The sequence below is a fragment of the Vigna unguiculata genome, chromosome 8 (genome assembly GCF_037176805.1).
Source record: "Vigna unguiculata cultivar grain cowpea cultivar isolate G323 ecotype 2 chromosome 8, ASM3717680v1, whole genome shotgun sequence".
In the NCBI taxonomy this organism is placed as follows: Eukaryota; Viridiplantae; Streptophyta; class Magnoliopsida; order Fabales; family Fabaceae; genus Vigna; species Vigna unguiculata.
In genome coordinates this window covers 19,759,424-19,786,178 of record NC_140799.1, presented here as the reverse complement: position 1 = coordinate 19,786,178, position 26,755 = coordinate 19,759,424, and the positions used below count along the sequence as shown (strand labels likewise).

The window sequence follows — 26,755 nt, the reverse complement described above, 5'->3', positions numbered from 1 at the left end:
GGCTCTAGCTTGGGTTGTGAGTGGGCCTGGGCCCTAACCCAGGCCCTTAAGATCTATTGAACGCGGGGGCTTCCATTTTACTAAGTCTTTAAAAGCGATCTGATCCGTTTACTTCTCAACTTGTCAGATGTCGTCCTTGGCCACGCACTGTCCTAGGTTGGCCGTTTTGTTGTTAGTTTAGCCTTCGTTCAGTTACGAGTTTAAGTCCATGCCGGCCCAAGTCCTGTACTTGGGTTGTTTCCGACATATATGTAAGGGTTGTCATTTATATGGTTAAGTTGACCAGGTCCGATACATTTGTCCCCCAGCCTTTGCCGATACGATGTGTCGGTGAAGGATGATATGTATTGATATACTAGTCGAGATCGGCTAGGTGTGATACACCAGTCCCCCAACCTTTAAGTGTGATGAAGAGTGTTAAGGCTAGAAGAGGTTTGTGGTAGGTGAAAAGGCTTGTGGCAATTGAAAAGGTTTGTGGAAGGTGAAAGGGCGTCAGAAGGCTGACTTAAGGAGGTTTGGCGCCGCCAATTTGGTACTTTGTGATGATTGAAAAGAGTTATGTTTTTGGCAGGAAAGGGTTATGACACTTGAAATTCGTGTTTATAAATGAAGATGATGTTGCATTTCATTGACTCTGTCTCATTTGCAAAAAATTCGTTCGCGTGCGTTTAGAGCTGTCCGATATCTTCTCTTCCTCCTCCGTCATCTTTTCTAAAGAAATCAGGTATGTCTAGTAGTAGCGATAGGTTTTCGTTGTCAGACTCGAGTAGTGAGCGGTCTAGGGATAGCGGGAGTAGTCGAGATGATAGTAGCGATAGGGAAGAAGTGGGTAGTGTAGGGAGAATTCCAGTGGAGAGGGTGGTTGAAATTAGGAAAGATCCGCCTGAGGAGCTGACTGAGAGTAATTGGCCGGCGAAGACCGGATATAAATGGGTAGCGACAGATGTGCAGACTCAGCGGTCGTTGTTCCGATGGTCACGTTTGCTAAAATTGTGGTTGAATTGTACGCCTATTTTCGAAAAGGGTGCGCGAAGGGACATAATTGCTCCAGAGCGGGTTACTGCCCTTGAATGCGCGTGCCATGGCCGAGAAGGAGCAACCGAAGAATTCTTCTATATGTATATGTGCCACTTCTCCCAGCTGCACATCCACCTACCTTTTGACGAATTCACTATGGGTGTGCTGCGATTGTTGAATGTTGCCCATACTCAGCTTCATCCGAACAGCTGGGCGTACTTGCAAGCTTTTAGATTACTGTGCATGGCGTTGTACTTGGAAATGTCTCCTCGAGCGTTCCTATACTTTTTTGTCACGAGGTCGAAGAGTTTGATAACATGGTTGTCGTTAATCAGTCGGCCTGGTCTCAACAAATTGGAGGCCTTCACTCAATCGTTCAAGCATTTCAAAGATGAGTTCTTCAAAGTTGTAGTAAAACTGGCTGGTCGGTCACATTTCTATACTACTGATGGTAATACTAAGTTTCCGTTCTTCTGGATCAGCAACCCTTGGAGATATAAGGTGATTTCGAGGGAAGATTTGTCAGTGGGTGAGAAGGATGTGGTGGATACTTTGATGCAATTTAGCGATAAGATGCCCACTAAGGGCTTAGTTAGGGTGTATAATTCAGTTCACCCTATTATAGATATTGAAGGTATTTTTTTGCAACTTTGAGCATTGTTATTGATTGGAGTATTTTGACGATTTGTGTGTTGTGTACTTCAGGGCATAAGGCGCAACTTGGCAAGAAGAACTTGACACTTTTCCAAGCCCTTCGTAAGGAGAAGGCGGTGAAGGCTAAAGCTGTCGGGAACACTGTGGTTCCCAATTTGCAGGATTCGCTTGTAGACGTCCACGTGCATGGAGGTACAAAAAGGAAAGCGGGATTGCCTATTAGGGTGGGCAAGGGCAAGGACGTGAAGAAAGTGCGAGCTGTCGTGATGGGGGCAAGCTCAGCTAGTGGGGTGAAGGGGCCGGAAGCTGGGTTGATTGAGCTTCCGAAAAATACTGTTAGGAAAGACATTGAGATTAATGTGCCGGAATCGCTGATAAATTCAATTGACAATATGGAGCCAAGAGCTTTGGTGAAGGCCATGGTTGAATTTAGCATCAAGACCTTACTTCTTAGTCGGCGTGTGGGTTCTTTATACGAACGAGAGCTGAAAGGAGGAAACCGGACCAAGCTGGAAGAGTTGCAGGAGAAAGTTGATAAGCACGATGAAGAAAAGGAAACTTGGAAGAAGGAGAAAGAGGAGTGGGAATTGGAAAGGAAGAGGCTCGCTACGTGGAGGGTACGATGCCTTGATTTTAAGAAAAAGCTGAAGGATCGAATTGCAGATCTTGAGGCCGACTATGATGATATCAAGGAAAAGCATGATGGGCTGGAGGGTGAACTAGAGGACTTGAAGAGCTGCATAATACAAGAACATATCAATGGCTTTCAGAAGGGTGTTCGGCAAGCGTCATTGTTTTATGAGAATGTTGATGCTAATGATGTTAGGTTTGATGTGAATAAGGATGTTGTCGATGGTGTGCTTATAGATGAGGCGGAATCTAGCCTAGAAGGAAATGGGGAAAAGGAGGCAGTTGACGATGATGTTGGTGGTAACGAGGTGGTGGCGGAAGATGTCGAGCAGAACGCAGCTTAGGATTTTTAATTTAATACTTTCAATTTGGTTTATTTTGATGTTTGATATGAATGCCGATTACTTGTGGGTTAATTGCTCTTTATATTTGTGTATGTATGGGATATATGCGTACGCTATTGTATGTTAAGGGTCTTCGACGCAGGATGCCTACTTGTGGTAAGGGTGGGGAACTTAAACGAATTAAGCAGCGAGTTAAGGGTGTTCGACCCAGGCTGCCTACTTGTGGTAAGGGTGGGGAACTTAAACGAATTAACATGAAGTTAAAGGTGTTCGACCCAGGCCGCTTACTTGTGGTAAGGGTGGGGAACTTAAACGAATTAACATGAAGTTAAAGGTGTTCGACCCAGGCTGCTTACTTGTGGTAAGGGTGGGGAACTTAAACGAATTAACATGAAGTTAAGGGTGTTCGACCCAGACCGCTTACTTGTGGTAAGGGTAGGGAACTTAAACGAATTAACATGAAGTTAAGGGTGTTCGACCCAGGCCGCTTACTTGTGGTAAGGGTGGGGAACTTAAATGAATTAACATGAAGTTAAGGGTGTTCGACCCATACCGCTTACTTGTGGTAAGGGTGGGGAACTTAAACGAATATGAGAGTAAAAACGTAGGAAAGTTGTATAGTTGAGAACCCTTCGTTTTATTTATTGAATATGGGATGCCTCGTTAAAACCTCCCTGGCCAAAACCCTCCTTAGGGAAAAAAGACCAGGTGAGGAAAAAGAGTACACCCAAGGTTACAAGTGTTCGGCTTATTGCAACATACATTTAACTGAAATAGAATTTGAGGTGTGATACATTCCAAGTGTTGGGAATCTCTTCCCCAGATAAGTGTTTCAGGCGATAAGCTCATCCTCCTGCGTCTTCGCGTATGCGGTATGGGCCGTCCCAATTGGTGGAGAACTTGTCATCCTTCTTTCTAGCACTGCTCGCCATTCTCCACACTAAGTCCCCGATGGCGAATGATCGTGGACATAGGTTTGCATTATACTTTCTGTCAGCTCTTCGTTTGGCAGCTAAGTTTCGTATCTGGGCTTTTTCTCTGAGTTCGGGTAGGAGGTCGAGGTGAGTGGCCATGTTTTGATGGTTGTGGGTTGGGTTGTATAGTTCTCGACGTAGGGATGGTTCACCAATTTCAACTGGTATCATGGTGTATGCGCCGTAAACTAGGTTGAAAGGGGATTCGTTTGTTGCTGATTGAGGGGTGCACCTGTAAGCCCATAGCATTTCTACTAACTCTTCGGGTCATCGGCCTTTGGCGCTATCTAATCGTGTGCGCAATTCCATTAGGATAACCTTGTTGGCCGCCTCTGCTTGTCCATTAAGTTGTGGGTGTTCTACAGAACTTGTGATGTGTTTGATGTCCAGGCCAGTGTAGAATTTGGCTAGCTCCTTATTTATAAATTGTCGGCCATTGTCAATAATGATGGTGTGTGGGACGCCATATCTGCATACAATGTCCTTCCAAACAAATTGTTGAACCTACTCGGCCGTGATAGTGGTTAATGGCTTGGCTTCTATCCATTTGGTGAAGTAGTCGACGGCTACAATCAGAAATTTCACTTGTCCCTTGCCAAGTGAGAACGGACCAAGGATATCCATTCCCCATTTTGCGAAGGGCCATGGGGATATTATGTGATGGAGTTGTTCCTGCTTCTGGTGGATGAGGTTGCCATGTTTTTGGCACGGTTTGCACTTTCTGACATAGTCTTGGCAGTCTTCTTCTATGGTCGGCCAGAAGTACCCGGCTCTAAGTACTCTAGTGGCCATGGTACGTGCACCGGAATGGTAGCCGCAAATGCCCTCGTGTAGCTCTTTAATAATATACTATGCTTGCTCTGCCGTGACACATTTGAGGAGGGGTTGGCCGTACCCGCGTTTGTAAAGGTCATCGCCTATCATGGTATACCCGGCGGCCTTAGCCAGCCAAGTTTTGTCCACATCCTGTGGGGGGTTGCCAGTTTTTAGGTATTGGATATAAGGGGTGGTCCAGTTATGGTTTTGGGGAGGAGCGATGCCGTCCATTGGGGCGTGGGTTAGGTTTTGACAAGTATGTGTTATGGAGGGTGTAGATAGTGTTTGCTGCAACAGGGATCGGTAGCGGCTTTTTAATTTGGTGCTGGCTAATTTAGAGAGGATGTCGACTCTGATGTTGTCGGTTCTTGGGATGTGTTCGATGCGGACTCGCTTAAAAGCGGATTGAATGACTGTTCGGACCAAATGGTAATATTGTAGAAGGATGGGGTCTTTAATCTGGAATTCGTCATTTAGGTGCCCTATAGTGAGTTTGGAGTCGATTTTGTATGTAAGCGTCTTGACACCTACTTCGTAGGCAAGGGAAGGGCCAACGAGGATAGCTTCGTATTCGGCCTGGTTGTTTGACGTTTTGAAGGCAAAGTGAAGGGATTTTTCGATGAGGATGTTGTTGGGTCCTTCTAACACAATGTCGATGAGGAACCATCTACATGAAGTGTCCACTGGTCCTCTATAGGTGTGTGCTGGAGGTCGTTGACAAAATCTAAGAGCATTGAGCTTTAATGGGGCCATGGGGTTTGTAGCGAATGTTGAATTCCGACAGCTCGACGGCCTAGGATGACATCCGTCTGGCTAGATCTGGTTTTTGTAAATTTTTTTGGATTGGGTAGTCGGTTTTGACGGTGATGATGTGGTTTTGGAAGTATGGGCGTAAGCGGCGAGCTGTGTGGACTAAAGATAAGGCCAATTTCTCCACCATTTGATATCTGGTTTCGGGATCCTGCAGCGTCCTGCTAACGAAGTAGACAGGATGTTGCGTGCCTTCCATTTCTTGGACAAGCGCGGCGTTGACGGTGTAGTTGGTGGCTGTGATGTATACAAGTAGGGGTTGGTGGGTGTCCGACTTGTGGAGGATAGGTGGTGAGGTGAGGGTGGTTTTCAGTTTTTGAAAGATTTGTTCACAATCATCAGTCTACGTAAACCGGGTGGATTTCTTTAAGAGTTGGACTATGGGTTGGGTTTGTTCGGCCAGTTTGGGTAGGAAGCGGGAAATGGCTGTGAGGCGGCCTATGAGACGTTGGACCTCCTTGATGGTAGTTGGGCTGCGCATCTCGATGATGGCCTTGCATTTTTCGGGATTGGCTTCTATGCCACGCTGGGTTAACATAAAACCAAGGAATTTACCCCGGTCGACGCCGAATACACACTTGTCTAGGTTGAGGCGAAGGTTGTATTGGCGTAGTGCAGAGAAGACTGCTGATAGGTCCTCGGCATGTTGGTGGTGACTTGGAGACTTGACAACCATGTCGTCAACATATACTTTGACACATTGTCCCATTAGATGACTGAAAACCTTGTCAATCATCCGTTGGTAGGTTGCTCCAGCATTTTTGAGACCAAAAGGCATTACCCTATAGAAGTAGTTGGCATCGTCCATGATGAAGGCGGTTTTGTGCATGTCAGATACGGCCATGGGGATTTGGTTGTACTCGGAATATGCATCCAAAAAATTAAGTACCTTATTCTCTGCCGCGCCGGCAACGAGTCGATCGATGTTGGGTAAGGGGTAGGCATCGCGAGGGCAAGCCTTGTTTAGATCTGTGTAGTCTACACACATCCGCCATTTGCCATTGGCTTTCTTCACCAAGACTACGTTAGAAAGCCAAGTGGTGTACTGAGCTTCTTCTATGAATCCTGCATTTAGTAACTTGTCGGCTTCAACCTTAGCTGCTAGCCGGCGTTCTTCGCCAAGTTTGCGTTTTTTCTGGGATACGTAGCGGGTTTCTTTATAGATGGATAGTTTGTGGGATGCCATTAGAGGGTCTACCCCAAGGAGATCAGCAGCTAACCAGGCGAAAAGGTTTGTGTTGTTGGTGAGGATGGGAGTGATGATGGCACGTTCGTCAGAGTTCAAACCGGTGCCTAGGTTGATAGAGTGACCGTTGGGAAGCTCTAGAGGGGAGGTCTCCTCAACTGGTTCGAGACGAACATCCCGGCCTACTCTAGGGTCTAGATCTTCGCCAGGGCGATGTCGGAGCCAAGAGGTCGTTCAATGTGGTTGGTTTGCTGACTTCGGAGTTGTGGTCGTAGGCGGTGTCCGGAAATTGAAGTTTTTGGTAGGTGGCCCAGTAGAGGATGTCAACAGAACTGCCCTAATCAACAAGGACTTTCTTAACGGCGTAGTTTTCGATTTCAACAGTGATGACCATGGGGTCATCTTGTTGATGGTCGAAGCCATGAAAGTCGTCATCTGTGAAGATGATAGGAGGCATGCGGCGTCTGTGGTGGGAATGAGGGATATGGTTGATGGACTGGATATGGCGGAAGTGTCTCTTTCTGGCAGAAGAAGTCGATCCTCCACTAGCGAAGCCACCAGAGATGGTATTGATGGTGCCATGTAGGGGAGGGTCGGCAGGGGTGATGTCGGTGCGGGCCGGTTCGAGTTCTTGGTTGGTGGGTTGGGCGGGGCGTCTGTCGTGACAGGAGTCATGTGGAGGACGTCTGTGGTCGGATCGAGGGGGTGGTGGGATTGAGAGGAAGAGGAATTATCATCTCTACAGATGAAATGGCGAAAGTGGCCAGCACGGACCAGTTCTTCTATTTTATCCTGGAGTGCTTTGCATTCTTCTGTAGTGTGCCCATGGTTGTGGTGGTAGCGGCAATATTTGGTCATGTCAGCGTTAGGAGGGGTGGTTGTCTTGCGTGGTGGAGGGATTAGGTCAGCTTGTAGGGCCTCATCGAGGATGCGGGAGCGAGCTATGATAAGGGGAGCATATCTGGTGAAACGAGGTTAGCGGGGCTCGCGCGGGCGGGCATCAGGGCGGGGAGGTTGCGGGGTAGGGTTGGCGGTGGTGACTGCATAGTCATTGCAGAATTTGGTGTGGAGGGTTTGCATTTCCTCCATGCGGACATAGTCGGCTGCACGTAATTTGAGTTCGTGCATAAAGGCAGGTGGGTGGAGGTGGAGGTTGTTGGCGAAGGGCCCGGGTTGCAGGGTAAGTGCCATGCACTGGAGGATCATCTCCTGGTTGAGGTGTGGGGTGCGAAGAGCTGCCTTACTGAAGCGATCTACGAACGCTCTGAGTGGTTCGCCTTGTTATTGTCTAATGCTCAGGAGGGAGATTATGGTAGTTTGGTGTGGACGGCTGCCAACGAAATGGGTGGAGAACATGTGGGAAAGAACATCAAAACATTCGATGGAGTAAGGTGGAAGGGTTGTGAACCATTCTAGGGCAGGGCCCTTGAGGGTGGTGGGGATGGCTTTGCAGAAGACTGCATCTTAGGACGTGTATAGGGCGACATGGATGATGTAGACTTTGAGGTGCTCGTTAGGGTCGGTTTCGCCAATATAACGGTCCAGGGTGAAAGGTTCCCACTAGGCAGGAAGAGGGGTGTTGGCGATAAAGTCGGTGAAGGGGTGACGACGTTTGGGCTGGTGGGGAGGGAGCAGATGGGGTGGGATGGGGTGAGTGATCATAGCGGGGAAGGTGGAGGTAAGGTTGTGAGGGGGGATGTGGCTTGTTGGAAGGTATTGCGGGTTGTATGGTGGAACATGTGTGGTGTGTACGGTGGTGGGTATGTTGTAGGGGATTTGGGTGGTAGGGAGGGTAGCGGCAGGGGTTGGGGCTGCGGTATGCCCTGGTTTAGTGGATTGGAGGTGAGTGGGATGGATGGAAGGAATGAGTGTTTGTTGGGTGGTGGTGAAGGTGTGAGGGGTGGGGTTGTATTCGCTCTCCTCCTTTGTGGGCTGGAAGGCTGGGGACCTTGCAGCTTCAGAGGCTTCCTTGGCCTTTCCTTTCAGGGTGGGATCGGACTCGATCTTTCGCTTAAGGCAAGAGTTCTCTTGTCGCAGCGCCTCCATCTCATCAGCGCTGCGTTTCTTCAGATCTGCCAGCTCTTGTTGCATCTTCGCTTGGTCGTCCAGGATGGCGGCGAGGTCAGGGGTGATACCAACAGGTCCAGAGGGACCAGCATCCGCCTGCTTGTTCACTCCAGCTTTGCTGTGGGTGGAAACCATCTTCGGAGAAAAATGGATACTAAAGGTGTTCGTCTCGTGTTCCACGGTGGGCGCCAATTGTTCCTGCAGAGAACAAATAAGATGAGTTAGGCACAAGCGTCACCTTACCATGTAGTCTGTTATCTCCTCAGTTGGCCTCTTCCCGATTGGGACATGTCAGTTTGGATCCATAAGGGGTTACCTGCAGAAGGACTCTGAAGCTCAAGTGAGTCAAAACTCTCAAAAAGGTCAAATCTGTGATTAATGAATGCCTACCTTTAATTACTGGGGTCCACGCGTATTTATAGAGCATTAATTATGTCTGATTATCCTATGGGTCGGGCCTTGGCTTGGGCTCTAGCTTGGGCTGTGAGTGGGCCTGGGCCCTAACCCAGGCCCTTAAGACCTATTGAACGCGGGGGCTTCCATTTTACTAAGTCTTTAAAAGCGGTCTGATTCGTTTACTTCTCAACTTGTCAGATGTCATCCTTGGCCGCACACTGTCCTAGGTTGGCCGTTTTGTTGTTAGTTTAGCCTTCGTTCAGTTACGAGTTTAAGTCCATGCCGGCCCAAGTCGTGTACTTGGGTTGTTTCCGGCATATATGTGAGGGTTGTCATTTATATGGTTAAGTTGACCAGGTCCGATACATTTTTCATTCTAGGCATATAATGAATGTTTGCATTTCAGTTTTAATTTTAGGTTCACAGGGTCATATTTTAGATTTCATGCTTTCTTAAGTAGATAGAAGTAAAATTAGATTAGGTTTGTGATTTTGAAGTTGTGTGAAGATTTAGTTTGTTATAAATTCTGTTTCAAGTAGAAATTAGCCTTAGTGCAGTTTCCTTATTAGCAATTGGAATACACAAAGTTTGGTTATAATAGATTAATCTTTTATTCAAAAAGTATATTAATGCAACTAAATATAAATATCTATTCAAATAATCTAATTTGATAAGAGAAATCAACAATTGAGTACAAATGTCTCAAAGTGTGGTATGATTAGATTTATAATGATAGGAAAAATACTTTGATTGCTTTTCTTTTTTATTATTCATTTAGTTATGCTGACTTAAGATAACCTTTATAACTTGTATTTTTTTATCGAAATATAATTGTGACTTAGTATGGTTACCAATACTCATGTCTTAATTGCTTAAATAATTTGCTATTAACTTTTAAATGAAGTGTGCGTGTTAAGCTGAATATAAGAGGTGAATTAAGTTGTTTGTTGGATGCACTCTGGCTTGGTTGGTGTTGCTCATGTTTAAATCATCCTTAGGATTATTTTGCATTTATGATAAGCTTATGATATCAGCATGTTTGTGATAAGCTAAAAAAACTTGTGAATTAAGTTGTTTACTTGGCGCATTTTGGCTTGGTGTTGCTTACGTTTCATTTGTCCTTAGGATTATTTTTCATTTATGATTTTGGCTGGAAATGTATACTCTATTTGATTGTGTATATGATACATGAATTTATTATTGTGTATACTCTTTTGGGAGGGATACTGAAGTTGTTACTGTTGCTCCTCTTTCTTTCTAGTTCATGTGCACCTTTAAAGAGCCATTGAAGAATCTGATATATATAATATATCACACACAAAAGAAGAAGAGGTGTTAGCTTAAAAAAATTTGTTTGTGTTTGTGGGTTGTGTGTGATTGTACTAGTCAAATGAACAAGTTTGTAGATCTATCTGTGTTGTCTGCATGCCAAAGATTCTTGTCTACTCTATGAGTCCTTTGGTGAGATAAGACAAACAAGATTGTAGTGAATCTAAGGATGATGGTGAGACAACCAGGTTGTGAATGGAGAATGGGGAATAATTGGCTTGTGATTCATTTTGACATGGGGCTTAATGCTTTATTATATATATATATATATATATATATATATATATATATTAACGTATGACAAGAACATAACGGTAGTTGATAAGGTGCTAAAGAACAAAATAGTACATGGGCAGGCCCTAAGAAAAGCCCAAATAAAACATGAAGTCCAGCCCAAGTAGACTATGCAGTGGAATCATCCCTTCCCTGTTGACCTCGAGTACCTCTCGCATCTGCTCACATCAATAAATTGATGATAATCACAAAAGGAGAAGAACCACATACAAAGCAACCAAACAAGCAAAAGGGTAAGTCAGAGTATAAAACAATTTATCATACAGTTACACGCTATTTCACATTACAATCAGTTTATACCATCCAAACATGTTATGACCTTTCAAACAATACACTAAGACTCAGACTTGACTCATCCGGATACATATAATCTAGTCGGATTCAGCGGATGCTTGCACTTGTGGTGGATTTACCTGTTCACCCCCGAGCTAAGTGTTACAATGTCTCAATCCCCATACACAAGGTTAGCCCTTAATGAGTTTCAGGCCTCCTACTACTCTCACCATAAGAGTCAGTCCGCTCTATGTGAGACTAATTGACCCCTTAGAGCATGAGGATGCAACCTTACCTTGAATCCTTACTAAATTATATAGATGGGACACCACCATGAACTCGCACTAACAGGGGTCATGGAATTACATCTCGACCAACTAAAGCACCACCCTGAGATCTCACCTAGAGACTCAAGGAATTACGTCCTAACCACATACAAGTCATATTACAACAACCTAGTAAATACTTTGGTGCATATAAATCTCATGCCAACCTTTATGATCAACTCTCATTCATATCCCATGTCAAATCCATACCAACTCATCATTCTCAATCCATGAATCATTCCATACATGTCTCATTCTCGATCCATAGGAAAACCTTTTATTGAGAATAGCCATCCTTTGACGAGAAGGATGTCCAAGCCCCATATGCCAAATATTCTGACTCACAGCACTGTTGCAAATTCGTGAAGAGAGACTGCATCCAACTTCTTTATCACCCGTTAGTATGTATAATACTGATTGAAGATCAGCTATACCAATCTTCTTGATTGACATCTTGTCCTGGATAACACAAGTGTTAGTGCTGAAAATAATAGAGTATTTGGAATGAGAAACAAGTTTGGAGATAGATATCAAGTTATATGAAAAAGCAGGGATGAAAAGAACATCTCTTATGTATAAGCTTTCAGAAATCTTAGCAACACCTAAATGTGTAGCTTGAACTTTTGTTCCATCAGGTAGACTAACATTTATAGGTGATATCTGTTTTGAAGAAATCAAATTCGAAAGAGAACAACTTATATGATCTGTGGCACCAGAATCAAAATAATCCAATTATTATGATTGTTCAAACCAGTCAAAGAGAAACAATTACTTTTACCTTGGTTCCTGCTGCAGGAAACAATAGGACCAACCTGATTAACAGATACAATATCAGTGCCATTACCACTGTTTTGCTTCAGTAGACTCATGAGGGCTTGATATTGTTGTTGTGACAATTTAAAATCTTGGTCTTCTACACTAGATTCATTCTTAGCTTCCTAAATGGTGTCCACACTATTCACAGCGTTGTTCTTGTTGCTTGCTTTATATCCAAGTGGAAAGCCATGCTTCTTGTAACAATTTTCTATTGTATGCCTATTGCGACCACAAAAAGAGCAAACCTTTTTAGCATACCTTGTGTTTTTGTTATCAGTATTGTTGTTGTCAGGGAACCCATGCTTCCTATAGCAGACAGACCCGGTGCGACCAGCTTTCTTACAATAGATACAAGTGACAATGGTGCTATTAATCTTGGCTTCGACTCCATTTAAGAAACGGTGTCCTCCGATTTGCCTTTCCTGCTGAACAACATAGGAGAAGATCTTTGAAATAGATGGGATTGGGTCCATCATTAAAACATGAGAGGTGACCTTACTGTATTGTTTGTTCAAGCCTCTCAAAAATTGCATAGCGTGATCCTCCATCTTCCTTTGATGACAAATTCCAGCAAGATCACAAAAACACTTAGCTGAACAATTGCAAATCAGATATGGGCGAAAGCTATCTAGTTCATCCCAAAGAACGCGCATCTTGGTAAAATATTCAGTCACAGAGGCATTGCCTTGTTTAAGGGAAGAAGCTTTCGATTGCAATTCAAATATACGAAGGAGGTTTCCTTGAAAGAACCTAGATTTAAGATATCTCCATATATCCTCAGATTTATCCATCCATAGTATGCTCTGTCTGATAGAGGGTGAAACGGAATGGGTTAACCAAGACACAACCATATTGTTGCATCTCTTCCAGGCTTGATGTGAAGGATCTGTTTTGGCAGGTTCAGGAGTGGTATCGTCAATGAACTCGACCTTATTTTTCGCACTGAGGGCAATGGCAAACAACTTGCTCCACGAATCATAGTTGTAAGATTCCAGGACAGGTGAAACCAAAGAAATTGTTGGGTTCTCGTTGGGATGGAGGTAGAGAAAACTGTGCAGAGCATTGAAATCACCAGTTCCAGCAACAATCTTGGAATCATTGTGCGACGCCATGGTGAAGAAAGGGAGAAAGAGAAAACGAAAAATACAGAGTAAACCAGAAAGAGAAAAGAAAAAGGAAAGAGAGGGTGAAAGATCAAAATGATGCGCAGCAGAGCTCTTCAAGAGAAGAGCTCTGATACCATCTGATGAAGGATTAGTTTGTTTCTTTTTAGATTATTGAATATGGTGTGAGTTGATTAAGAAAGCTAAGTGAAATCCCCACTGCACATTAAGATAGCAAGCTATCTAGATGTGAAGGTTCCTTTCACAAAGCTCAAGAGAAGAAGATGATGGATTGATTCAAAACAAAAAGGAAATGGAAAGCACATAAACCATAGAAAACCAAGAACAATTTATGGAAGAAGAAAACATAAAATGGAAAGGAAAGAAATGGTAAAAATGTGAGAAGCACGCCACTACAAGGCTAGGCTAGAAGCCATGGCAACCTTGAAGATGAGTGGATGTGTGTCGCCACTTGCTATGCAAGATAAGGCTTAAAAGTATTCACTCCCAAGGGAGGAAACTCTCACAAATGGTTGAGACACAAGAGTATTTTTACTTCAAAATGTTCAACCCTTTTACATGTCTAGGAGCACCCCTTATATAGAGGAGTTTAGGGGCCTCTAAACAAATAAAAGATACCTAAGGATGTCTCTACAAAAACCTAACCCTAGATTCTAGAAACTAGGTCAAATAAGGTTACAAAAATGAGAGACAAAATGCCAACTATGGTGTGTGCAAGGCTAATTTCGTTCTAGCACAAAAGGAGACAAAGAATGTGTCTCATATGTCTCCAAAAAGTGGCCAAAGTGTGCTAAAAACAAAGGAGACCAAAGGTACATAGGTACACTTGTTTTATGCCTTTTACTTTATGCTTTATGCCTTTGCTTTACTCTCTCATCCATATCATTTATGCTCCCCAATCACCATGCGCCACCTAACATTGTTTTCTTACTCCTAATTAACCTACAAAGCAAATAAACATAGATTAGCATGTTGGCTTAAGTCAAGTCAACTATAGTCAACAAGTCAAGCCTAGTCAAAGGTCAACAAGTCAACTAAAGTTGATTCAACTAAGTCAACTTAGGGAATCAAAAATAACAAACACAAATGAAAGGGATGAAGGATTAGTGAACTTCCTTTCTAAACATGCTTAGTCTTCTTAAGCATGTGCCTTCATCCTTGGTTGGGGTCAATCCTTCATCACCATCTTATTTAACCTGATTCATGTGGATAGAGGTGTTGGTTGACATTGCATAAGGGTTGAAAAGTTACGAGATCATGAACACGAGAGAGAAGAAAATGAAACTGAATTTTGTAATATGAGTAAGTAAACGTTTTATCGTTACACAAGAGATAATTAGAAAGGGAAAAGTATATGAAATATATATACTGGTACAGAAGAAGAAAAAAGAAACTATTCTGCAGTAACCGTTTTGACTTGGTCTTGACCGTTAAGCATCGAGTTGTTGTCACCATTGGATGGGCAATTTAATTGATTACTTTAACAGGAAACTTGATTTTTGTGGTTGTTTTACGCTCATGACCTTTCTAGAGACGGAGCCCGCACATAGTTTTGCTCACATTAACCTAACAGAAACGACTATCAAAGATCTGCCTTCCTTATTTGACAATTTGGTCAACCTTCAATCCCTGCACCTCAAAAAATGCCCTGATCTCGAGTCACTTCCAAATTCCATTGTTAATCAAAAACTTCTCTCTAGCCTTGATTGTTCGGGGTGTGCCAAATTAACAGAAATCCCAACACACATCGGTCGCTTGACGTCATTAATTGAACTGTCACCGAGTGAGACTGGAATCGTGAACCTTCTTGAGAGCATTGCTCATCTTTTAAGCTTGAAATCACTTGATTTAAGCGACAACAAAAGTAAGAAAACTATTGGTCCAAAAAACATAAAAAAACACTGTTACAAACAATATATTAGTCCAAAAAAACATCGTTTCTTATTATACTAAAAGCATTATGACTGCTAGTTCACTATTGGTACCATTTGAATGGATATTTATATGATTGCTTATTTTGAAGTGGTCTTGAAGTTTTTGCTTATTTGTATTGATTGGTACCAAAATGTTAAGCAATAAATAAGAAATTTCATACAATAAGGTTTTTTTCATACTCAAATAATCAACTAAACAAATCAATTATCAGGAAAGTACAACTTTAACATTATAGCAATGTCATAAAAATATGAGCATTAACTTTTGGTATTAACAGGGGTTTTCGAGGAATTAACGAGGGCTTTTGGAACCCAAGCATTAACGGGGGTTTTAGAACCCTAGGCATTACCGGGGGTTTTCAGAACCCCATACATTATTGGGGGTTTTAGAACCCCATGCATTACTGGGTGTTTTTGAAACCCCAGGCATTAATGGGGGTTTTCGAAACCGCAATTATTAACGAGAGTTTCCAAAATCTTCGGTATGTTGCGCTACTTCCAGGGGTTGCTAAAAACTCCCGGTAATCCGTTAGCCACACTTGCTCTTCTGGGAGAATTTTAAACCCCTAATAAAACCATTAGTGTAGGTTAAAATCTCTAAAAATGTCAAATATAACCCCGTTAAAAACAATTATTTTTGTACTGCATGACAAATTTATTTTATTATTTAGTCATAAAATTGTTGGACATATGGGCTTTGCCAGTTACTTGAAACCAAAAATATATATTGATGGTATAAAATAAGAATAACTAATAATATAAAAAATAAACTAAATTGTGAATAAAATGTTAATTTTGGTGATAATATTTAAAATTTAGGATGATTTTGAATTAATCAAGAATGTATATAGTTGCTTGCTATGATATGATTATATAAAAATTAAATGTATATATGAAACTAGAAACGTGTAGATCGGTTAAAGGGCTAAAAAGTTTTGGTGCGTGGTCAAAAAAGAAAACTGAGAGAATGTTTATATAAAGTTATATTCTCCTGTGCATATCCTCTTCTTCTCTTCACAGCGATTGCAATGGACACCGCGACTTTGCCCAACTTATCCACAAAAGTTTGCTCTATTGCTGCAGGGGAAGCACACACTCTTATTCTCACCGGTGACCGCTAACTTTCTGTTTTCTTTCCACACGAATCACACGCATAACCGTATGTTGCACTTCTTCGCTGAGCGATAAGGAAATTTAAATTTATTTATGGTGTGCAGAGGATGGACGTGTTTATTGTTGGGGAAGAGGAATACTGGGGCGGCTTGGCGGAGGTTCCGAACATGACCACCATCTTCCGGTTCAAGTCAGGTTTGGATCAGAAGAATACAGCGTCAGAATAGTGGGAATTGCCGCTGGTGCTTATCATAGCCTTGCGTTAGCAGGTTCTATTTATTACTTCCATTTATTATACAAATATAATCTATAATCTATAATATTAATAAATAAAATTGTTCTATTTTATCTTTTAACTAATAATTTTTTATATATATTTTTTCAATCATATTAATCTAAAGTTATTTTCTAAGTTTTATATAGATTATTATCGATTGACATATGTTTTTCAAAATATAATTATTTAATTTTGAAAAGTTTGACATGAATAATTATGATGATATAAAATTATAATGTAATAATTAATTTATAAAATATTTATGGTTTAATATTTAGTGTAAGTGTTAGTTCTTAATAAGTTAACTTGTTGTGAATAGAGGAATTTGACGTTTGTACCAAATTTAATGGTTTGCATCTTAATATTTAGTGTAAGTGTTTGAGGTCAATAACACATTCATGTTTGACTTAATCTAATGTTTAATTAAATATGCACTAAGTTTGCATCTTATTATTATTATTATTACTTTTTTATATATGAGTATTATGTTGGTGAAACTTTTCTTAAATTTTATACTATTGAATATTATATTTATGTGGTGATAATTTTTAAACATGCAGTTAAATTAAAAGTTTCTTTACATTGCTGATAAAAAAAATGTTTCTTTACATTTATCGCAGACATCAAATGTTTAAAATTATTTAATACTTCATTTATTATACAAATCAAAATTGATTTAATATTTTTCAAAATATATTCAAATATAAATAGTTTCACCATCCAACTTTTATTATTCAATTCTAACTAAATTTAATATAAATAATCAAAATTTTATGAAATCAAAATGAAAGATCGATAAAATTATTCTTTACGATAAAGTTGACAACGTAATATTTAATAAAATATATACCATATCTTTTTTATTCCTGTCGTGTGTATATATTATGAGTGCCTTGAGCATATTTTGATTTTGATATTTAAAATATAATTTGTTTATTTTAATCAATCTAAAATATGAAACTATAATTTTCGGTCCCTAAAGTTATTTTGACTTAAAGAAATACATGGAAAATCTTTAAAAAACAAACTATGTACCAAACGTTGATCTTATCGTTACTATATGAATAAGCACTTTGTCCTTTCAATCATCTAACCAGTATTATAGTAAGGATCAAATGCAAAACTTCAAATGTTTGAGATATAACATTAAAAAAAAACAAATTAAAAAAAACAAAATCAAAAACTTACTAATTTTAAGTAGACTAAAATTTATATATATATATATATATATATATATATATATATATATATTTGTTTAATTAATTAGAAATGCCCAAGATATTTTATCCATTATATCAAATTTTATGCGATATCTCAATGGAGCAACACTATATAGATTGATGAGAAGTAAGGATTTCTCACTGCTATAGATTCACTTACATTATAAGTTGTACAAAATTTCTCACATTAGTGTTTTACAATCATAATTAATCCTTGTAAATTTAATATTAACGGTCACATTATTGACATTAGCAATATAGCACTAACTTGATTGAAGGATTAGGCATCATAGAGCTAAGCTAATCGTGCATATCTATCTTATATTAATCTAGTTTTATGTGCTTAACCAATGTTTTAAGATCGCATATCACGCAGGATATTATTTCTTTAGATTTAAAATTTTGTAAGAATTTAATAATCAACTAAAAGAATTATAGAAACTATCGTCAAAATTTGATATATTTGTATGGACTAACAAATGTGTTAAACTCGTCCAAAACATAAATATAGTCAACTTAATTAGTTCAATATTGTAAAGTTTTCAGGTTTATGTATGATAATATTTTATACTTTAAACTTTGTCGTCTTTTTTTAAACACGCTTATACACCTTTCAAGGTGAAGTCACCGTCTTTTTTTAAACACGCTTATACACCTTTCAAGGTGAAGTCACCAGGAAAAAGAAAAATGTTGAAAATTCATTGAAAAGTATGTGCGTAAGTTGTTTAGATTACGTTTAACAGAGGACGTGTTAAACTTTATATTAAAAAAAGGAAAGGTGTCATATTTGAGATTCGTATGTGCAAGTGTTGATGATCTAATGTGGGGTATAATTTGCGTTCACGATTCTCTTGTTTATCCACGCAATTGTTTATCTAATGTGAGGAATTTTATTAACAGAATTTTCTTTAATGGAAAGTTAATAGTTTGTTTATGAGAAAATTATTACTTTGATGTAAATATTATTTTCATCCATTATTAAAATTAAAAGAAGTTATTATATAAATAATGTGTTTTAATAAATAATTTTCTTTAATATTTAAACAACTTTGATATATTTATATATATATATATATATATATATATATATAAGAAATTAGAGTTTAGCAATGGATGTCCACAAGTACGAATATTATGATACCGTACTTATTCTGTTAACATACGGGTATAAAAAATAGTTATACTTGTTGGTCGTGTGAATCCATTTATAATATCTATTTCCTACTCGTTGCCAGTTTAATCAGACCTGTGAATACGAATTTTTTTGACATCTTTAAATTTTCTAGTAATGTATCAATATGAATGAAAAAATTATGAGCTAAAACCAAGCAAAGTTATGTAACACCCCATTTAATTAATACCCCAAATTAAAAGAGGCGTCACACAAAATAATATAATAGCGCAGTTTGGGAGTGTAAACGTTACTCCCTACAGTCGTTCAAAAGAAAACAGGAGAGAAACTGGGCACACCCCGATGCCAATAACAAAGCATATTAAAGTATGACAATATTCTAAAATAAAGCCCAATGGCCAGACAATACATGGCCCATAGCCCTAACAGAAAAGCCCAAAAGCGAAAACCAGCCCAGACGGCTATGCAGCAGAGCCACCATCGCCCTGTTGACCACGAGTATTTCTCGCATCTGCTCACATCAATAAATTGATGATCATCGCAAAGAGAGAGATCCACACCACAAAACATACAACAAACAAAAGGGTAAGCTAAAGCCAAAAAGATTTTATCATGCATTCATATATACTTTCACAGTCAAATATACACACATCATCCAAGCATGTTATGACTTTCACATCAATACATTAAGACTCGACTCGACTCATCCGGATATGTATAATTAGGTCAGATTTAACGGATGCTTGCACTTGTGGTGGATATCTCTGCTCACCCCCGAGCTAAGTGTTACAAGTGTTACAATATTTTCAATCCCCCATACACAAGGTTAACCCTTAATGAGTTTCAGGCCTCCTGCTACTCTCACCACAAAAGTCAGTCTGTTCTAAGTGAGACTAACTGACTCCCAGAGTGTTAGGATACAACCTTACCTTGAATTCTTACCCAATTATATAGATGGGACACCATCATAAATTCCCACTAACAGGGGTCATGGAATTACGTCCTGACCACTGAAGCATGACCTTGAAATCTCACCTAGATATTTCAAGGAATTACGCATTGACACGGACCAATCATACTCAATCAATCAAGAAGGATTTATCATGCATATATATATATATATATATATATATATATATATATATATATATATATATATATATATATATATATCATATACCAGCTCTTTATAATCCACCTCTTTCATATTCCCAGTGAATCCATACCAACCCATTATTCTCAAACCATAAATGTGGAATTTCATCTCATGCCAATACCATGCCACTTTAATTACCAACCATCTCATTTGTTTCACATGCCAAGATCACAGAATCACATCCATCCAATTTATAACCACAGGTCATACCATGCATTTCATTTCACAGGCCTTATGCAGTATATAGAAAATATCATAACTCAAACAATCCAATTAACCAAGTGAAGAAAAACAGCATAACCTACAGCAGATCTTGCTCAAGCTAGGAGCCCTCGCTCAGGCGAGAGGAGTGCCCTCGCTTAAGCGGTAGACTCTCACTTAGGCGAGATCGTGACAAGGGCGCTAGGAGACTTTCGCAGGCTCGCTTAGGCGAGCCCTCCTCGCCTGAGCGAGACCACCTTTTGCCCAAAGGTGAGGTTCCTCGCCTAGGCTAAAACAGGAGCAACATACCAAGGCTCTCACGCGTTCTTGCTTAGGCGAGTGTCTCTCGCCTGAGCGAGATAGTGCCTCGCTCAAAACAAGAGCTTTCGCCTGAGCGAGAGCTCGAGTGCAACCCTAACCTATTTCTGCAAGTCTCGCCTAGGCGAGACAGGCTCGCTTAACGAGTGTATCAGACCTCGCCACTGTTTCTCCCTGCCACATACATATGTTCACACCCAAACAATAATGCCAACCATCCCATACATCCACAACATCATACAAGCTCAATAATCACGAAACAAAAGCAAGACAACAATAATCGCACCAAACAAGAGGGTTTTAGCTTCCCTTACCTAGAAAGGGGTTAATACGGGACTTTGGCAAGCAAACGTAGAGCACAACAGCTTCGAGAAGAGACTTAGGAGCTGGAAAAATAGCGAAACAGAACTTAAGATGAGCTCACTACAGAACCCTAGCTAGGAAAACACGAAAATCATGCCAAGGAAGGGATGGCCTGAGATGAAGGGTAACTTACGTTGAGGAAAAATGAGCTTAAGCGAACTTGATGGAGGTTGGAGATCAAACCTAGCATAACATTGTTTTGGTCAGGAGAGGAGAGTAAGGTGGCTATTTCTGAAAGTGAGAAGAGAAGAGTGCGCTAAGGCAAACTTAGGGTCTATTTTCTCTTTGGGCCAGCCCTAGGCCCAACCGATTTTGGGGTAGCCCTTTAAAATAGGGGCAGCAACGTAAGTGGGCAGCAACGTAAGTGAGCCTTACAAGTTCCAACACTGCTATCAAGTTAACAGGTTTCTATTGTAGTACCCGATTAAGTCTATTTTGTTAACATAATTTTTTATATTATTATATTGTTAATTTTTCACAATAAAAGATATAATTAATAGAAATAATCTATTCGTTTGTTTCAATTTTTAAAATAGGTGGAATTTTAATAAAATGCTTTAATAATTTTATTTTAAACAGTTAGCAAACCAATATTTAGTAGAGTAAAAATTACTATATTAAGTAAAATTCATGTGTTATAGTACTATATAAAGAGTGTATCATGTAATGGGTGAGTTTTCTCTATAAATAAAGTTATACAATGTATCATGTAATGGGTGAGTTTTCTATGCAGTTATAAAATTGAGTGAATTTTATCATGATTTTTTCTATAAATATATAAAAAGTTACATATAAAATAATTAATGGTATGGAATTGATGGATGTGCTATTATTTCATTTAAGAAATTGATGGTATGAAATTAAGGAATTAGTTCTGACAAGTTTTTTAAAAAACCTGAACTTATAATAACTTGACATTCATTTAAGTCATTGTTGGTTTCATAATTTAATGATTTATGGTTTGCAAAAGTTCTGTTGTTTTTTTCAAAAAAAAAAATGTTATTTATATAACAATTTTTATAAGAAATTATATCACAAAGAGAAAAGAAAGAAAAAAGAAATTATAACTAAAGCTATGACGGAGAGATGTTGAAAGGAGAAAGTCAAGTAAGAAGAATATTGCAACTATACTGCTTCTTTAATGTTTCGGTTCTTCATACTCAAGAGGCTTAATTATTACTAGAATTTAATATTGTGTGGATTGTGTGTTTGACAGAACTTAGGGTAATATCATAAAATAAAATTTAAAGGTTTTTTCCCCAATCTAATTGTTCATACTACTTGTGTTTGACAGATGATGGATCTGTTTGGTGTTGGGGCTACAATATATGTATCCTTAATATTCTTATAGTCTTTTGGGGAAATTAAAATATTACAGAAATTCTTTGTGCTTGTGCATTTGTTCTCTGTTATAATGATGAACTGATCTATATAGTTTATGAACATCCTTGACTATTATATGGATGGTCAACTTGGTATCAATGGAGAGGACTTCCATGGTGAAAAACATAGCGATGGTGATTATTCTATTGTGCCATGCTTATTGAACAAGTTTCTCGACTTGCACCCTCCTGTTTCTTCATCATCATCAACTATTCCAGAAGCCGAAGACGAATCATCACTAAAGGTAAGATATTAAGAATGTTGATCACAATAAACCCTATTTTTTATCCAACACTCCGACAAGACCTACATGTTTTTTAGTCCCATTACGGTGTTGGATGAGTGTTGAGACTATAATAGATATCAATTTATAGGTGGTCTGATAGTGTTCAAACAGTTAGTACAAACAAACAATTTCTATAGGATGGACTCTGGCTCAAGACTCTTATATTATGTTAAGAAATTAACTTTAAATCTAATTGAATCTTATAAAATTAATTTGTAAAATAAAGTTTTCACTCACTTATATATTATATGAAATCGTTTATCTTTAACTGACGTTGACGTGGGATCTTCGAAGAGATTTTTTTATAAACAAAAAACAAGTCAAAGATGTGGTCTCACTAGTTATAGTTATCTGTTTCAAACTGTTTCACAGATAACTGTTGTGAAAGCAGGAGGAATGATGTCTCTGTGTATTGATAATCTTGGTGCCCTCTGGATGTGGGGACATTGTCCTGGAGAAAACAAAGAAGGTGGCGTCTCTCTTATAAGCAACTTCACTCCAACACCAGTATGGGATTTTCATGGTCACATTGTAGTTCAAGTAGCATGTGGAAAGGAACATGTTGTGGCACTTGTTACTGCTGGAGAATCATACAAGGGTGTGGATGATCTAGTGTGCTATACTTGGGGTAACAACAGTCATGGCCAATTAGGTTTGGGGGATAAGGAGAACAGGCCAAGACCTGAAGTGGTGAAAACATTTGATCTAAAGTCCCCTTGGGTAATTTGTGAAGTAACATGTGGTGCCTTTCACACTGCTTTGCTCACTCAGAAAAAGAGCCCCAGTGACACATTAGAAAGCACATGTTGGACATTTGGCCTTGGGGATAATGGACAACTTGGACATGGTACAACACAAAGCAAATTAGTTCCTGAACCTGTTAAGGAACTGCCACAAAATGTGCATCTTGTTTCAGTTGACTGTGGCTTGTTTCATACTTGTGTTGTTTCAATTGATGGGTATGTATGGTGTTGGGGAATGGAGAAGGGTCTTGGTTTATGCCCTGATGATAGTAATGGTGGAACACATTCTGGTGATGCTCTTTCTCCCCTTCTCATCTCATGCAACCCATATCAACCTAAATTTCCAAACCCTATTCAAGTTGCATGCGGAGCTGCACACACTGTTCTTGTTGCGCAAGAGGGAAATAAGCTTTGGTCTTGGGGTAGAGGAAGAAGTGGGGTTCTTGGAAATGGTAAAACTATGGATAGTTACACTCCTACCATTGTGGTATGGCCTCCACTGATTCAAGATTTCAAACAAGAGAGTGAAGGAATCACTGAGACAAATGACAAATTATGTTCAGCATTGAACAAAGTGAAGCTACTTCAAACAAAGTTATCCGTAATGGAAAGATATGCGAGTATGCTTCATGGTTTTATCTTTGGAGAACCTTTTGATGAAAAAGAAATTGCTACTTCTTTGGGAAATTCTGGTGCATTTGACATTTCAAGGGAATGGGAGAACATTTTAGAGGCTGCGGATAGTACAAAGCTACGTAATTTGGAAATGGTGTACCGAAACATGCTTGTTGCTGTGAAAGATAAGCTGATGAAAAGAAAGATTAAGGAGATTATAAATGAATGCCTATCCTCTTCACATGCCGAAAATGAGCATATATAAGTAAGAAAAGTAAATCATTATGTTCAAAGGATTGTATACATACAAAATTAATAAGCTAGTTCTACCCAAATTAATAATGTATGTTGTATCGTAGACGATAGAACAATGGTAATTTCACCCAAGAACGAGCTCCAATTGCATGATCGATTTCAGTTACAACATGTTTACCTGGCACTGAACTATGTTGTAATCAAGCTGCTGCAAAACTCCAAAGCAAAATGTAGCAGTTTTTCCGATTCCAGATTGTGCTTGCTGGATTACATCAAGCACCTTGCAGAAAGGAACAATTCCCCTTTGTTGAATGGCAGAAGGTTTCTCAAAACCTTATCAGAAGTAATACAACACCCATATAAATGTTCAATTATCAATGACATTAAACAATTATAATAATCAAAACAGAAAGTGCAGGTAGCGTTCAAGATTCTTAAGAGACATAAAACTTGACTGTAAATTAATCTCATATTTGATGCAGATATAAACAATAGAAACAATAGAAAGTGTAACCAAAATTGTCAAGCAATAATCAAGATTTAAAATTAAATAATATTCAAAAATTGATGCACATACCATATGCATAAATACCCCTTAAAATGTTCTCCTGCAATCTCATAGCATCGAAGCTTTCACAAACTTCGTCATAAGAAGTAAAAAACTCTTGTCCATTAGGTCCAAGTCTGGTCATCAACACATAAGCCCAAAATGAATATATAATTCTAGGCATGGGTGCATCACAGGTGGGCATTGTGTATGAAATAATAAGAACGTTGGGTAGTTGTTGCACATGTGTTGAAATAAAAGTGCCAATTTAAAAATCATTTTTATCAAGCCCTAATGCAAGCTCCAAAATCAAACCCCTTATACTTGTAATTTTCTCCCTGTTATCACCCTTTACGATCAAAGTTACTAATTAATATAAAATACTTGCGTATGATATAACTTAAAATATTCCACATTGAACACTAAAAGTAAAAGTAGAAACTAACCACTTAAAAAAGAACCTCTAGCCCTTTATGTTTGTTTCTCTACGTGAAATGATGAAAAAGAACCTCCTAAGTACAATACCAATTACAAAGTTAGATAAAAACCTCAAGCCCCGTACTAAAATGATGCTCACCGTACAAATTAGTGATTGGATGAAATTCAACTTGACAAAAATATTTTTCATGCATAAGGAATGTAGATTTTTGGAGAACGAAGGTATAACTCTATTAATATTTATCAGAGGAACAATTGCCATGGCAGAGAAAGTAATAAATATATTAGTGAAATATTGATTAGAAAAATTAGAGTAGGATATTGTCTAATGTATGATGAAGCTTCCAATAACCATAAATCCCCTTATGTCATACATCAAGTAGACTAACAAGAACACTATACATTTATGCCACTATGCCACTCCCGAAACAAGCATTCCTGCAGAGCAACTATGCCGAATCCACATCCTTGTATTCTCCAAAGAAAAAATCCCACAAGTTTCAATCATACCATATCTTTGAAACCACAGCAATAATAAAAACCAACACAAAACTCATACTTCAACTTCAAATAATTTCAACCTCGCGTTAAATAAATTTCCTTTCTTCCTAAGCACTAAAGAAAACTAAATTGAACTTCTTTCATTATTCATAAGTTAAACCCAACTTATGTATTTGATTTTTAAAGAAATTTTATCGTTTTACTTCTCCAAAAGAGTGCAAAAGTTATTTACAACAAAACATTCTTTGGGTTAATAAGTACAATCCAAATCAAAATCCTCACAGACCACAAACGTTGTCTTCTACCTAAGCAACAGTGGCACGAGGGAAATGCTTAGCACACTCCTCCATCAATTCTTTCCCAAGAGGAGTAGCATCAGAACCAATATACTTCAACTACTTACTGCAACAAGAAGATTAATTTCGATTGATACAAACAAGAAAATGGCGAAAATAAATCAGAAAAATAAGTAGAACCCCAAAACAAAATTAGGTAAGTTAGGGCAAAATCTAGACATAAGTAAATGAACATGTTCGTGGTTAGAACAATGAGAGACACACGCTGAAATCAGATAGACAGACAAAAATTGAACTGAGAGGAAAATTAAAGCACGGAGATGAAATCAAAAGAATGACGAGGTTGAAAGCAGAGAAAACGATGTTTATTAGTAGCTGATTTCAGGAAAACGATGCTTATTACCTGATTTTAAGGAGAACAATGAAATCGAAAGAGAGAACATCTTCCTCCAAGGGCACGAGCCACAGTTCCCAGGGCATGAATGATTAAAGCAATGAGAAGAAATTGAAATTGAAATCCAAATAGATGAAATCAGAAAGACGAAGAAGAAATTGAAAGCCACGGAGACGAAAATGAAAATGAAATCGAAAGCCATAGAGACGAAAATGAAATCGAAAATCGAAAGCCACCGAACTGAAAATGAAAATGAATCGAAAGAAACGAGAATGATGGAATGAAAGATACACAATTCAACTTGAGCGAACGAAAGGCACGAGCCTCCTTCTTCTTCCTATTGGCGGCACCATCTTCCCGAGCGAAAAATCTTCATAAACCACCGACTGAGCGATACCTTCTGAGCAAAAGAGTTTCATAAGCCTAATTAGATTAAAATTTTAAAAATTTACAAAATTTACAAAATTTGACTGGGGTTTCTATAAAAACCCCTTGTACTTAACGAGGGTTTATGAAACCTCTCTTAT

At 39.0% G+C, this 26,755-nt stretch overlaps 3 protein-coding genes and 1 long non-coding RNA gene across 4 annotated transcripts; 1 reads left to right on the top strand and 3 right to left on the bottom strand.

The window, feature by feature from the left end:
- Nucleotides 1-12,054: 12,054 nt before the first annotated feature.
- On the bottom strand, nt 12,055-13,044 carry LOC146884208 (uncharacterized). Its single transcript, XM_085665899.1, has one exon. It carries the CDS (start codon nt 13,042-13,044, stop codon nt 12,055-12,057), a length of 990 nt encoding a protein of 329 aa, XP_085522025.1.
- Nucleotides 13,045-15,915: 2,871 nt separating this feature from the next.
- On the top strand, nt 15,916-24,221 carry LOC114194764 (ultraviolet-B receptor UVR8-like). Its single transcript, XM_028085162.2, has 5 exons — nt 15,916-16,100; nt 16,208-16,372; nt 22,065-22,100; nt 22,234-22,397; nt 22,812-24,221. Exons 1-5 carry the CDS (start codon nt 16,019-16,021, stop codon nt 24,060-24,062), a joined length of 1,698 nt encoding a protein of 565 aa, XP_027940963.1. The 5' UTR covers nt 15,916-16,018; the 3' UTR covers nt 24,063-24,221.
- On the bottom strand, nt 18,950-21,846 carry LOC146884207 (uncharacterized). The gene is made up of 2 exons (XR_014984220.1): nt 20,722-21,846; nt 18,950-19,243 (listed from the first exon to the last, which is right to left on the bottom strand). It is a non-coding gene; the product is annotated as an uncharacterized LOC146884207 (long non-coding RNA).
- Nucleotides 24,035-26,746, bottom strand: LOC114194765 (eukaryotic initiation factor 4A-13-like). Its single transcript, XM_028085164.2, has 3 exons — nt 26,238-26,746; nt 24,630-24,736; nt 24,035-24,385 (listed from the first exon to the last, which is right to left on the bottom strand). The coding sequence occupies exons 1-3, from the start codon at nt 26,312-26,314 to the stop codon at nt 24,216-24,218; spliced, it is 354 nt and encodes a 117-aa protein (XP_027940965.1). The 5' UTR covers nt 26,315-26,746; the 3' UTR covers nt 24,035-24,215.
- Nucleotides 26,747-26,755: the final 9 nt, after the last annotated feature.

Bases quoted from the DNA above. Each gene is read 5' to 3' on its own strand.
- LOC146884208 (XM_085665899.1), bottom strand. From the start codon at position 13,044: ATGGCGTCGCACAATGATTCCAAGATTGTTGCTGGAACTGGTGATTTC.
- LOC114194765 (XM_028085164.2), bottom strand. From the start codon at position 26,314: ATGCCCTGGGAACTGTGGCTCGTGCCCTTGGAGGAAGATGTTCTCTCT. The intron at 24,737-26,237 runs GTAATAAGCATC...GTTGATGACCAG, and splicing joins ATTGTTCTCCTTAAAATCAG to ACTTGGACCTAATGGACAAG. The intron at 24,386-24,629 runs GTATGTGCATCA...ACTTCTGATAAG, and splicing joins AAGGGGTATTTATGCATATG to GTTTTGAGAAACCTTCTGCC.
- LOC114194764 (XM_028085162.2), top strand. From the start codon at position 16,019: ATGGACACCGCGACTTTGCCCAACTTATCCACAAAAGTTTGCTCTATT. The intron at 16,101-16,207 runs GTGACCGCTAAC...TATGGTGTGCAG, and splicing joins ACACACTCTTATTCTCACCG to AGGATGGACGTGTTTATTGT. The intron at 22,398-22,811 runs GTAAGATATTAA...ACTGTTTCACAG, and splicing joins AAGACGAATCATCACTAAAG to ATAACTGTTGTGAAAGCAGG.